This window comes from Eriocheir sinensis, chromosome 9, assembly GCF_024679095.1.
Source record: "Eriocheir sinensis breed Jianghai 21 chromosome 9, ASM2467909v1, whole genome shotgun sequence".
In the NCBI taxonomy this organism is placed as follows: Eukaryota; Metazoa; Arthropoda; class Malacostraca; order Decapoda; family Varunidae; genus Eriocheir; species Eriocheir sinensis.
In genome coordinates this window covers 18,180,576-18,193,286 of record NC_066517.1, presented here as the reverse complement: position 1 = coordinate 18,193,286, position 12,711 = coordinate 18,180,576, and the positions used below count along the sequence as shown (strand labels likewise).

At 46.5% G+C, this 12,711-nt stretch overlaps 1 protein-coding gene across 8 annotated transcripts in view; it reads right to left on the bottom strand.

Moving 5' to 3' along the window:
* The window catches only part of LOC126996064 (methyl farnesoate epoxidase-like), a 90,331-nt gene that overhangs the window by 21,259 nt on the left and 56,361 nt on the right, over positions 1 to 12,711 (bottom strand). For 7 of the 8 annotated variants that reach the window (XM_050856126.1, XM_050856128.1, XM_050856130.1 and 4 more), the window contains exons 6-11: positions 9,675 to 9,785; positions 9,201 to 9,315; positions 7,548 to 7,728; positions 6,924 to 7,023; positions 3,744 to 3,903; positions 2,555 to 3,079 (exon numbers count right to left, since the gene is read on the bottom strand). In XM_050856126.1, coding sequence (XP_050712083.1) covers positions 2,898 to 3,079; positions 3,744 to 3,903; positions 6,924 to 7,023; positions 7,548 to 7,728; positions 9,201 to 9,315; positions 9,675 to 9,785 — 849 coding nt within the window. In that variant the 3' untranslated portion in view covers positions 2,555 to 2,897. Of the gene's footprint in view, positions 1 to 2,554; positions 3,080 to 3,743; positions 3,904 to 6,923; positions 7,024 to 7,547; positions 7,729 to 9,200; positions 9,316 to 9,674; positions 9,786 to 12,711 lie in introns of those variants that run through there. The other variant, XR_007750891.1, reaches the window with a different exon arrangement.

Here is a 12,711-nt window from a genome sequence, read left to right as displayed (position 1 = left end):
ACTAATCGTAACAGTAACCGTTACTCAGCACGTTCACATGAATTTAAATATGGCACGTTTGTTTAAAACAAACATAAAAAAAAAACCGCAAGCGGAGAAAAAACGTAAGATTTTCAACTTACGCCATAAGACTTGAAACTCACCGAAATTACGTAAGACACGCAAAAAACGTAAGACTTGACAGGTATGAGGTTGTTTGCGAAGACTCCCAGATAACAGGAAAATTAATTCTGGCTCTAAAGATTTCTAGACTTATGGCATCCAGCTCTGATTGTCAGTTTGGGTGGCAACAGTGCTTTGATCATGCAGACTGTATTCGACCCACAGCTGCTGTGCCCGGATTTGGAACGCCTGCAGGGTTATATGGAGAGTGCGTCCCATACCCCGCCGTGGTGTGATGATTGACACCAGCCGCGCGGCGCGGCGCGGCGGCCATGTTGCTGTGCCCAGTTCATCCACAACTGACGCCTGCACTCGCCTCACCCCCGCCCAGCTTCCTGACACTACCATTTAATATTAATGAAAAAATGAGGCCACCATCGTCGTCCTGAGAAAATTCTCCATCGCATTGGCATACATTTTAGACAATATTACAAAAATAAAAATACGAGGGTTAGATAAAGTAGTGCATTAACATTTTCTCACTGATTTCCCTTCAACTCCTTATTGCGCCTCCTCGGTCCAGTGGTTCGTAGTCAGGTATACCTGACCACTAATCTGCTGGCCTGGGTTCAAATCCCGGCCTGGGCACTGGCAAGGCCGTCTCTATGTAACATGAGACTGCTTTGGTCAATGTAACATAAGACGGCCTTGGCAGTCGGCGTGCAGCCCACCCAGCTGTTCATCCCTCCCTTCGGATTGGTCGAAAGGGGTCGGATTGGGGAAAGTCAATTGTGGCAACCCGGATGTTCCACTATCCCTGTGTCAGGTTAAAGGGTTCCCACCCACCAAGACCCATATAGACCTTGCCTCCCACCATAGGCTCCAAGGGCCGGAGATGAGCACCGCCGCCACGCGTAGCTGCAGCGTATGCCCCCAACTCACCGTTTCGGTTTTCTTCATCGTTTCATTTTTTAAGTATGGTTCCTGAGTCTACACGCCGGGACTAAGCTACCGTGAGTGACCTTGCCAAAACAAACATAGTATTTACTTTTTTACAGTAAAGAAAACAGCTCAAGGGAAAAAAAGAAAATAATAATGAAAAAAACGAAAATTACGGCTCCTATAAAAAAAGAGTTCAGAGGAATGGTCAAAAGGGAGGTCAATTTCGGGAGGAGAGGTGTCTTGATACTCTCCTCTTGAAAGAGTTCAAGTCGTAGGCAGAAGGAAATACAGATGAAGGAAGATTGTTCCAGAGTTTACCAGCATCAGTGATTAAAGAGTAAAGATGATGGTTAATTTGCATAAGGGATTTCGACAGTATAGGGATGAGCTAGAATAGAAAGTCGTGTGAGGCGGGGCCGCGGGAGGGGGAGAGGCATGCAGTTAGCGAGTTCAGAATGGCAGTTACATAACACTACTTAGGGAAATACCCACGAAAACCTTGAATGGCAAATGTGGGCGTGTAAGCCCCGATATGCTGGGGAACATTGGCTCAGAATACCTGCTTTGGGTTGAGGTAGCCGCGCGACGCCCTGCTGCCTCCTAAAAGGGCCTGGGGTTAGCTTCGTCAGGGTAGACACAAGCCAGAGAGACAACTTTGCGCTGACTTATATTTATTCACAGTGACCCTTCGGGGGGCCCTATTGGACGCCCGCTGTTCATCCTTGTCCGGCATCACGTTGAAAACTAAGACTGGCGAACAATCATGGTGGGCGTCTAATAAATGTCAGCTGTTGTTTTTTTATACAGTTAAGGAAACAGCTCAAGGGGAAAATATATAAATAAAAAAATAATACGATAAACACTGCTCCTCTTAAAGAAAGTAGAGATGAGAGTTCGTAAAGTTTGTGGAGTTTGTGAGTGCCGAATGATCAGCTCCTTCAAACACTGCTACCGCGTGTCCACTGCCCAACAGCCACTTTTCTTGTGTCAGGCTTAGCGTTTCCACTGTATTTTGACTGTATCGCGAGAACATAGGATACACAGTGCAACAATATATAGTACGAGTTTATCAATTTTCATCTGTGAGTGGCACTTCGTCATTTCTTCCACTTAGATTAGAACATCTTAAGTGCCGCTCAGGCAAAGCAACTCCGCGTGACCACCAATCAACCAAACAAACAGGCAGTCAACGGGAGCATTCACCGAGGGGGTTTGGGGGGCTTCCTACACACACACACACACACACACACACACACACACACACACACACACACACACACAACAGTATTATTTGATTATTATGTAAATCATTTTCATATCTAAAAGAATGCTATATAATTTGCAATACAACCTACACAAGACAAAGGCACATTGTCTCCGCCCTAAATATTGTACACACACGCACACAGACACGCACCCTCACGCACGCACACATCACACCACTATTCAACCTCGGCAAAAATGGAATGAAGCAGGAAAGTGGAAGGCGTAGAATAGCAACAAAGAAAAATTGAGATGAGAAACTTTTTATTAATGATGTAAAACCACCCCACATCGGATACTGAAGAAAACTAGACTAAAGAACAGAACCAGCGGGAGTGTAACAAGTGTAGATAAGGTATAAGGAATATGGTTACAGGTATATTGCTTCGCTATTCTTCATCGCATCATTATTTTAAACACGGTCCCTGCTGCTGAATCAACACGCTTTTATGATCACCGGGACTAAGCTATCGTGAGAGGCCTTGCCAAAACAAATACAGAAGAGTCACATGAAACAACCTATTATATGGAAGTACCCACAATCACAGCGAAAGGTATCGTCAAGGAAGGGGTGGGTGACTCTCCCGCCCTCACACTCTGGGCTTGGCGAAGACACGGAACTCTGGCGGGCCGAGGGTGAAGCCAGACTTTCCCTCGGTGTTGGGCACGGGCACGGCGGGGTCCAGGGTGAAGGTGAAGTTCTGCAGGAGGCTTGTGAAGAGCACGAAGGAAGTCATCCTCGCCAGGGACTCCCCGAGGCATATGCGGCGACCTGCGGATGTTGCGTGAGGTGAGAACTGGAAGCAAATAATCGCAAACACCACGAGACTTGAAGGACACGGCCACATGACTGCCTGACTATTACTACGTGGAAATAAGGAAGGAAGGAGGGGATGGAGGATGGAGAGTAAGAAATTTGAAAGGAAGGAAGGAAGGAAAGACGGGACGAAGGACGGAAGGAGGTGAGGAATAAGGAAGGAAGGGAACGAAGGATGGAAAGAAGGAAGGAAGGAACGAACGAACGAACGAACGAACCAAGGAACCAAGGATTTCTGAAAGGGTGAAGGGAAGGTAAAAAAAAGGAAGAGGAACGAAATGAATAAGACACGGATGATGGGAAGAAGATAATAAAAAGTGAATTACGAGACCTTTCTCTGTTCGTCTCGTCGCTGAAACCTCGAAGAATGAAACCACACACTAAAAGACGAGAAAATATAGTTTCTTCATCTCTTTCTTATCCTACTCAAAAAAGGAACGAGAGCAAAGTGAAGTATATATCAGATGAGAGATATTATAGTGTTATCACCTGCCTCTCTTTAACGTTTATCTATATTCATGATAAGAGAGAGAGAGAGAGAGAGAGAGAGAGAGAGAGAGAGAGAGAGAGATAAGGCAGCACTCAAGCGGTGGTCAGGTTTTCTTTTCTTTTTTTTCACCTTTTCCGAAGGGGATGTGGCGCTCGTCCTTGCGGTAGGAGCCGTCTGGGTTCAGGAAACGCTCGGGGCGGAAGGTCTCAGGGTCGCCCCAGTACTCAGGGTCCATCTGAATCGTGTACAGGTTCACTAGCAGCATCGTGTCCGCCGGGATTCTGTGGCCCTGGAAACCAACACAGAAAAGTTACAAAAACAACAACACAAACCTAGACACAAGACACAAGAGAACAGAAACCAACACAAACCTACAACGCATTTCAGCAGCTGTGTTGCCTCGATTTTCTGGATTTTCTCGGTAACGAAGTGTTGGATCACTATTGTACTTTGCCACAGTTTATTACACACTTTAGGCTAATTTCTGACTGCATAGTGCATTACCAGAAGTGTATGAGTAAGCTACATACTCTTGACAGTTGAAAGAAATTCCCGATATCCAGAGACAGTATTCGGACACAGTCATCACTACGTCACTCCCTAGACCCAACCCACCTCTCTCCCCCTACCTGTATGATCCCTCCTTCCCTCTATCACTCTTTACCCCCTCCCTCCCTCAACCCCCCTCTCTCTCTCTCTCTCTCTCTCTCTCTCTCTCGCTTGATAAAGTCCCACATCATAAATTACTTTATAAATTAAAGCAAATAGGCATTGACGGTCAAGTAAACCAATGGATCGCGTGGTTGAGCAACAGACAACAAAGAGTTGTGATTGACGGATTTAACTCAGAGTGGGCGCCGGTCACTAGTGGCGTCCCTCAGGGCTCGGTTCTTGGCCCAGTGCTCTTCATTATTTACATCAACGACGTGGATGTTGGACTCAATAATCGCATTAGTAAATTTGCAGACGACACAAAGATTGGTTACTCGGTTCTCACTGACGAAGACAGGCAAAGCCTCCAAGAGGATTTGCACAAAATTTCAGCTTGGTCGGATAAATGGGAGATGCCCTTTAACGTAGACAAGTGCCAGGTCCTTCAAGTTGGAACAAAAAATAAGAAGTTCGATTACGAAATACGCGGCGTTAAACTCACAAGCGTTCAATGCGTTAAGGACCTGGGGTTTAAAATCGCGTCAAACCTCGAATTCTCACATCAATGCATCGATGCAGCAAATAAAGCGAACAGAATGTTGGGCTTCATTAAAAGAAACTTTTTATTCAAGAATAAAGATGTAATACTTCCGCTCTACAATAGTTTAGTCAGACCCCACTTGGAATATGCGGTACAGTTTTGGTCTCCCCACCATGCAAAGGACATTGCTAAACTGTTCAGCGTCGAGCAACAAAAATGATCCCTTCCTTGCGCAACAAATCCTACGAAGAAAGGCTTTCCACCCTTAACATGTTCTCTCTTGAGAAACGTCGCCTCCGAGGAAAACTGATCGAATGTTTTAAAATACTTAATGGTTTCACGAATGTAGACAGAACAAAATTGTTTATGATCGATGACACTTTGCGAACGAGGAACAATGGCACAAAACTCAAATGTAGGCAAGTAAATTCAGACTGCACCAAATTTTTCTTCACCAACGTTGTAGTGCGAGAATGGAATAAGCTCCCACCATCAGTGGTCCAGTGTAACACGATTGACTCCTTTAAAATCAAGCTCGACCGTCACTTCCTTGAACTTAATATTAACTAGAGTAGAAAAGCAACGTTTTGGAGCCATCTGATTAATGTAAAATCACTTAGGTTTAAGGACAGACCACCTAGTCTGGACCATGGGGTCTGTGTGGTCTGATTTTCTATGTAAATCTCTCTCTCTCTCTCTCTCTCTCTCTCTCTCTCTCTCTCTCTCTCTCTCTCTCTCTCTCTCTCTCTCTCTCTCTCTCTCTCTCTCTCTCTCTCTCTCTCTCTCTCTCTCTCTCTCTCTCTCTCTCTCTCTCTCTCTCTCTCTCTCTCTCTCTCTCTCTCTCTCTCTCTCTCTCATGGATTCATAACCTACAGTGCATGTTGTATTCCTGAAGTATATAGAATTATTGTGGTAGTAAAGGTCCAGTATAACTCCGGCGCCTTAATTTTGGTCTATTTTCTTCCAAACCTTCACAAAACCCTCTGTATACATATAATACATTAGTTAAAAGTGGCGGACAAATGCCACCTACCCTCTACCCCCAACAAGCATGGAGACCTGTGGGAATACGGGGTTTTCGGGTGGGGTGAGACGAAAACGAGTAATTTCCGGGGAGTAAATTATCAAAATCACCTAAAACACTCAGGGAAAAAGGTTGGGCTGCGTGATCTAAAAAAAAAAATAATAACCACGCGTGGTAAACCTGGTCTCACATGCGTGGGCTAATCGCTAACCAAGCGTACCATCGCTTACCAAGCGTACCATCGCTAATCACCCTAAAACAGCCCCGAGCCATGACTCAAGGTCATCCGGCGCTCTGGCTGAAAGGGCCGGGGCCCCGGATGACCTTGAGTCATAGCTCGGGGCTGTTTTAGGGTGGTCAGCGATGGTACGCTTGGTTAGCGACGGTACGCTTGGTTAGCGACGGTACGCTTGGTTAGCGATTACCCCACGCATGTGAGACCAGGTACGGGCCGCCTTTGGCAATGGCCCGTGCTCCCTCGTGCAAGAGGGAGCAATCTTCCCCCCCCCCCCCACCCCCCCGCCAGTCCTCGTCGACAGACCGACTTGGTCGGCTAGATTTCGATCGCCGATAGAATCGGTCTGTCGGCTCCCTGCTACGGGCCGCCTTTGGCAAAGGTCCGTGCAAGAGGGAGCAATCTTTCCCCCCAGTCCCCAGTGGAACGCCAGCACTCCTCGGGCGAACAGCCAGGTGGCCCTTCTGCGGCGGCGAGGTGGACCCGCGTGGTCATCCTCGCTTTGGGCATATCTTTAGTCATTTCCTTGTCTCCTTTGGTGTTAACCTTGACGTGAGTTGTCCAGACAACCGTGGTGGTTGCTGACTCGTCGCCTCCACACCTCCGCCGTCCACGCTAACTCTTCTTGAGTCCCCGGAAACCCTCCCCTGAGTCCCCCATTTTGTATTACTTAAATTTTAAGGTTCCCTGCGAACTAGGGGTGACCCTGTTTGCCCTTAGATCGCCGAGTGGTGGCAGAACTACCCTCAGGGTGAGTTTCTGGCCTCAGTTTTTTTCATTTTCCCCCTATTTCCCCGTCTCCCTTTGATTTATTTTGCATCACCTGGTGCCCCAATCTTCAGGGCACTACATACTCACCTGGAGAATGGTGTCCCGCATGGCTTTGTGTGGCACGGTGACGGGTGCTGCGCCTCGAAAGCGGAACACCTCGCTGAGCGTCGCGTCCGTGTACACCAGCCTGCAGGGACGACCACGAGAAGGGTTAGTATAGACTCTATTGATCCTTATCACGAGGCGCTACTCACTGGGCAAATGCAATACACTACCGATGGTGGAGAGCTATAGGTTCCTCTGCAGTGTTGGCCCGTACGGCAAACTCGGCCAAATGCTATGTCTCTAGGTAGAGTTAAACCCTGATATTAGGTATCGTGTCTCCCTCTCGTATGAAAACCGAAATGTTATCTTTCTCCTCTACTATTACTGCTCCTTGTTCTTGTTCTTCTTTTCGTCTATCAGTACTGCTTTTTCCTTTTCTTTTTCTTATCCTTCTCCTGTACTAATACTGTACCAATGTTGCAACAGTGAGGCATATATAAGTTGCTCTTCGCGACTCGATCTCGTCTGGCATAGTTAAAAGAGTGGCTGTATTTGTGTCACTGTATCGTGTGAAAAGTGAAATAATTCAACAATAAGACACAAGTAAGCTGTTCGTGACTCTCCTCCCGCACACACTGCCAGAACTGATCGATTGTCTATGCGCACTTGTTCCTGTCCTCGAAGGAAGGGAGACGCTCGCGGCCCACCACCTCGTCCAGCTCCTTCTGTACCCTGGCCATGATCTCCGGGTGCAGCGCCATCAGCAGGATACCGAAGGACACCGACGCCGACCCTGTCTCCGTGCCGGCCATGAAGATGTCGGTGCAGGTGGCCATGAGTTGATGTTCTGCGGAGAAGGAAGAATACATAGGAAGAACAGACACCAGAAGACCTGGCGGTCTATGGCGAGGGTATCTATTTGCTAGCGCTACCATTAGTTTTCTAAGTGTGGTTGGACAGGATAGAATAGATGAAGGCTCCTCCCCACCTACCTCTCCCTCCGACAACGTGCCGGCAGGAAATAGTTAGAAGAGAACCCCATGTGCCTTTTTTGGAAGAAAGGGACATGGAAATTTTGCAGGAAATTTTTGGGTAGGCGGTGGCTGAATGGAAAGCAAGACAGCCCCGCGTTCAGGAGGAAGCGAGTTCAATCCCCGACCGGTGCCACCAAGCTGGGATTTTTCAACCGCCGCCGAGTGGCTTAAAACTACCTACATGCTGTCCAGAAGACCACCTATCAACCCGGACTCTAGATTCTAGGAACAAAGATGAGCTCCGGGAGGGCAGCATGAGCCAGTGCAAGATGGCGCCACTATAAAGACTCGCCTGCGCCAGAACGGGCTGGGCCGACCATCAGGACCCACCGGGAAGAAGCCTTAGACCGACCATCAGGATCCACCGGGAAGAAGCCTACCGGCGCAACAGGCCACAACGTTAAAAAAAAAAAATAATAAATAAATAAAAAAAGGCAAGAGAGAAATAAGAGGAAATTACTACCCTGGACTTACGCTATTGGTGACCTAAGCTGTGGGGGAATTTGCTAACACGTTAAGTCTTCAGGTTGGAGCCGTGCTGCTGCGTTCCTGAAACATGCGAAGAGGGTCAGGAAATTCCTATATCCCTGATTTTCATTTCGTACTCTCTCCTGATGTTGATATACTTAATATGATCTTGTGAATTGTGTGCCAGTTTATATATTTTTTTAGTTTTCTTTTATCGACGATGATTTTCTGTAGAGAATTCGTCATCCACAACAACTTGTGGTTTTCTGCCCTTCGTGGCTTAAGTGGGATGAATTTATTTACGCTCGCTGTGATTTGTGCAGTGAAACGGTTATATATTTCTTGAACGCTGACGGTATTGAGCAAATGATTCCAATTTACTGATGGCAATTATCTTCTTATGTCCGTAAGATTCGCTTTACTACAGTTAAGTATTAAAAGTGAGTTTTCTCTTGCTTTAGTTTCAATATTTAAGACACATCTGAATGTTGTGGTCGCTGCTTGCAAATGGGTCGCCCAACCCCACAGGCATTTATGAGGTGACTGTCAATCGTGAAGACTAAGTCAAGAGTATTGTTTCCTAGTATCGGCGTGGTAACTGTTTGATAAGGAAACGTGTCTTGTGCCAAGTTTATAGAGCCTTCTCTATTGCCAGAGAGGGCAGACCAGGCAATGGAGGAGGAGGAGGAGGAAAAGGAAGAGGTACTGAGGATAATACTAGGCAGGATTTTTTTTTCGTTTTACTATACGAAACTGCGAACTATACTCGCCACCGCCCTGCGTCGCCGCGTCGCAGGTGCTGGGGGCCGGCGCTCACCTGCGAACGTGCTGTTTGGGTCGTGCTTCTGCTTCGCCATCTCGACGAGGTAAGTGTCGATGAAGTCCCGCGGGTTGTCGGGGTCCAGCGTGGCCTTGTGCTCCTCTATCGCCGCCTGGGCAGGGAAAAGCAGAGGTAGGCACGACACAACTTATGTAACCTTACTTTTGGAGCACTTTGTTCTATTTTCTATTCAGGAGGGCCTTAGCAGACTTTTTGTTTTGTATTAGTTTGTGTTTTGCCGTTGAGCCGCCTCCTCTGCCGTAAGAAACAACGCTTGGCTATAGTTCATCCCCCACAAAACAAGGCTCCTTAGTTATTTTTACTATTCTAAGAGACGGAACAGGTAGAGAGAAACACCCATGAGGCCGTGGTGTGGATTGTTTGGTCCCATATTTAAGGCTTTTATAGAGGTTGTGGGATGTGGCCATGTGAGTATCTCCATGCGTTGCTATATGAGCCTAGTACACTCACCTTAAGGAAGTCACTCGATTGTCTGAAGCCGCTCAAGACGACATGGTAAGGATTGCTTTTAGGAAGGTAGTGAGCCAGGAAGGGCATGGCTTGAGAGATGCCGCCGCTGATCTGCAGGAGGAGGCCGAGGAGGTTATCATATGAGAATGAACGATAGCGATTGGGAAGGACGTTAGAGTAATGCCTATGTTGAGAGAGAGAGAGAGAGAGAGAGAGAGAGAGAGAGATGTGCCTACAGACAGTTTGCCTACAGACAGTTTGCCAACAGACAGTTTGCCTACAGACAGTTTGCCAACAGACAGTTTGCCTACAGACAGTTTGCCAACAGACAGTTTGCCTACAGACAGTTTGCCTACAGACAGTTTGCCTACAGACAGTTTGCCTACAGACAGTTTGCCTACAGACAGTTTGCCAACAGACAGTTTGCCTACAGACAGTTTGCCAACAGACAGTTTGCCTACAGACAGTTTGCCAACAGACAGTTTGCCTACAGACAGTTTGCCTACAGACAGTTTGCCTACAGACAGTTTGCCAACAGACAGTTTGCCTACAGACAGTTTGCTAACGGACAGTTTGCCTACAGACAGTTTGCCTACAGACAGTTTGCCTACGGACAGTTTGCCACCGGACAGTTTGCCAACAGACAGTTTGCCTACAGACAGTTGCCAACGGACAGTTTGCCTACAGACAGTTTGCCTACAGACAGTTTGCCTACAGACAGTTTGCCTACGGACAGTTTGCCTACGGACAGTTTGCCTACAGACAGTTTGCCTACAGACAGTTTGCCACCGGACAGTTTGCCTACAGACAGTTTGCCTACGGACAGTTTGCCTACGGACAGTTTGCCTACGGACAGTTTGCCTACAGACAGTTTGCCTACAGACAGTTTGCCTACGGACAGTTTGCCTACAGACAGTTTACCTACAGACAGTTTGCCTACAGACAGTTTGCCAACAGACAGTTTGCCTACAGACAGTTTGCCTACAGACGGTTTGCCTACAGACGGTTTGCCAACAGACGGTTTGCCTACAGACAGTTTGCCAACAGACGGTTTGCCTACAGACGGTTTGCCTACAGACGGTTTGCCTACAGACAGTTTGCCTACAGACAGTTTGCAACAGACAGTTTGCCTACAGACAGTTTGCCTACAGACAGTTTGCCTACAGACAGTTTGCCAACAGACAGTTTGCCTACAGACAGTTTGCCAACAGACAGTTTGCCTACAGACAGTTTGCAACAGACAGTTTGCCTACAGACAGTTTGCTTACAGACAGTTTGCCTACGGACAGTTTGCCTACAGACAGTTTGCCTACAGACAGTTTGCCCACGGACAGTTTGCCAACAGACAGTTTGCCTGCAGACAGTTTGCCTACAGACAGTTTGCCTACAGACAGTTTGCCTACAGACAGTTTGCCTACAGACAGTTTGCCTACAGACAGTTTGCCAACAGACAATTTGCCTACAGACAGTTTGCCTACAGACAGTTTGCCTACGGACAGTTTGCCTAGTGACAGTTTGCCTACAGACAGTTTGCCAACAGACAGTTTGCCTACAGACAGTTTGCCTACGGACAGTTTGCCTACGGACAGTTTGCTACAGACAGTTTGCTACGGACAGTTTGCCCACAGACAGTTTGCCTACAGACATTTTGCCTACAGACAGTTTGCCTACGGACAGTTTGCTTACGGACAGTTCACCTACAGAGAGTTTGCTTACACACAGTTTGCCTACGGGCAGTTTGCCTACAGACAGTTTGCCAACAGACAGTTTGCCTACGGATAGTTTGCCTACAGACAGTTTGCCAAGACAGTTTGCCAACAGACAGTTTGCCTACAAACAGTTTGCCAACAGACAGTTTGCCAACAGACAGTTTGCCTACAGACAGTTTGCCTACGGACAATGTGCCTACCGGACAATGTGCCTACCGGACAATGTGCCTACGGACAATGTGCCAACCGGACAATGTGCCTAGGGACAATGTGCCTACCGGACGTTATGCCTACGGGCACGATGCGTACCGCTCATTATAGCTAACGGACATCTGCAATGCTACACTCTACACTCTACACTATTCATGCTGAATCAAGAACAGTGACATTGGTATTCTGTTTCACAAAGCACAAGAACGAAGCAACCTACGATGCAATATGGACTTTCCTCAAAAACGAAGGAAATTTAAACCCAGCATCCCTGATGCAAGACTATGAAAGAGCAGCGTTGAATTCTGTCAAAAGACATTTTCCACAGAGTCAAATCAGTGGTCGTCTGTTCCACTTTAGGCAATGTGTGTGACGAAGAATTCAAGCCGAAAGACTTGCCAGCTGATATGCTCAATTTCCCGGAAATGCACTGATGATTAAATCACTTCAAACGCTTGCATTTGTTCCTTAACAAGATGTTTGCGACACATTTGAGCGATTTATGTCTGCACTGAACGAGAAAACGGACGAGATCTTGGGAGACTTTCCAACCTATTTCAAGGATACGTGGATTGGAAATTGGATGGAAACTTGCCTCGCACCAACAACTCGATAGGAGACTGGCACAGAGGCTTCGACCTACGAGTCGCCATTTAACACCCAACTCTGTGTCGACTTGTAGACCGATTGCGTAAAGAGCAGGCAGACAACGAACTCCTTATTGATCAGGCCGACGCTGGAGTTGCTTTGCCACCAACCAAGAAAAGGTACGAGTATGTCAGTTAACGCATGAAGAGCCTCGTGGAGAAGCATGACACCACCCCGGTTCTTGACTATCTCGTGGCATTGCTCACAATTTATAGATTTTTTGACTATGTCTGTCCATTCTAGATTGATTTTTTGGCTTCAAATTTAATTAAATAAATCTTATTTTATGTATACCTCAAATGATAAATGTCGACATGAAATTAAGAAGGAATATATATATATATATATATATATATATCTATATATATATATATATATATATATATATATATTTTTATTTATATATATATATAAATATATATATATATATATATATATATATATATATATATCATATATATATATATATA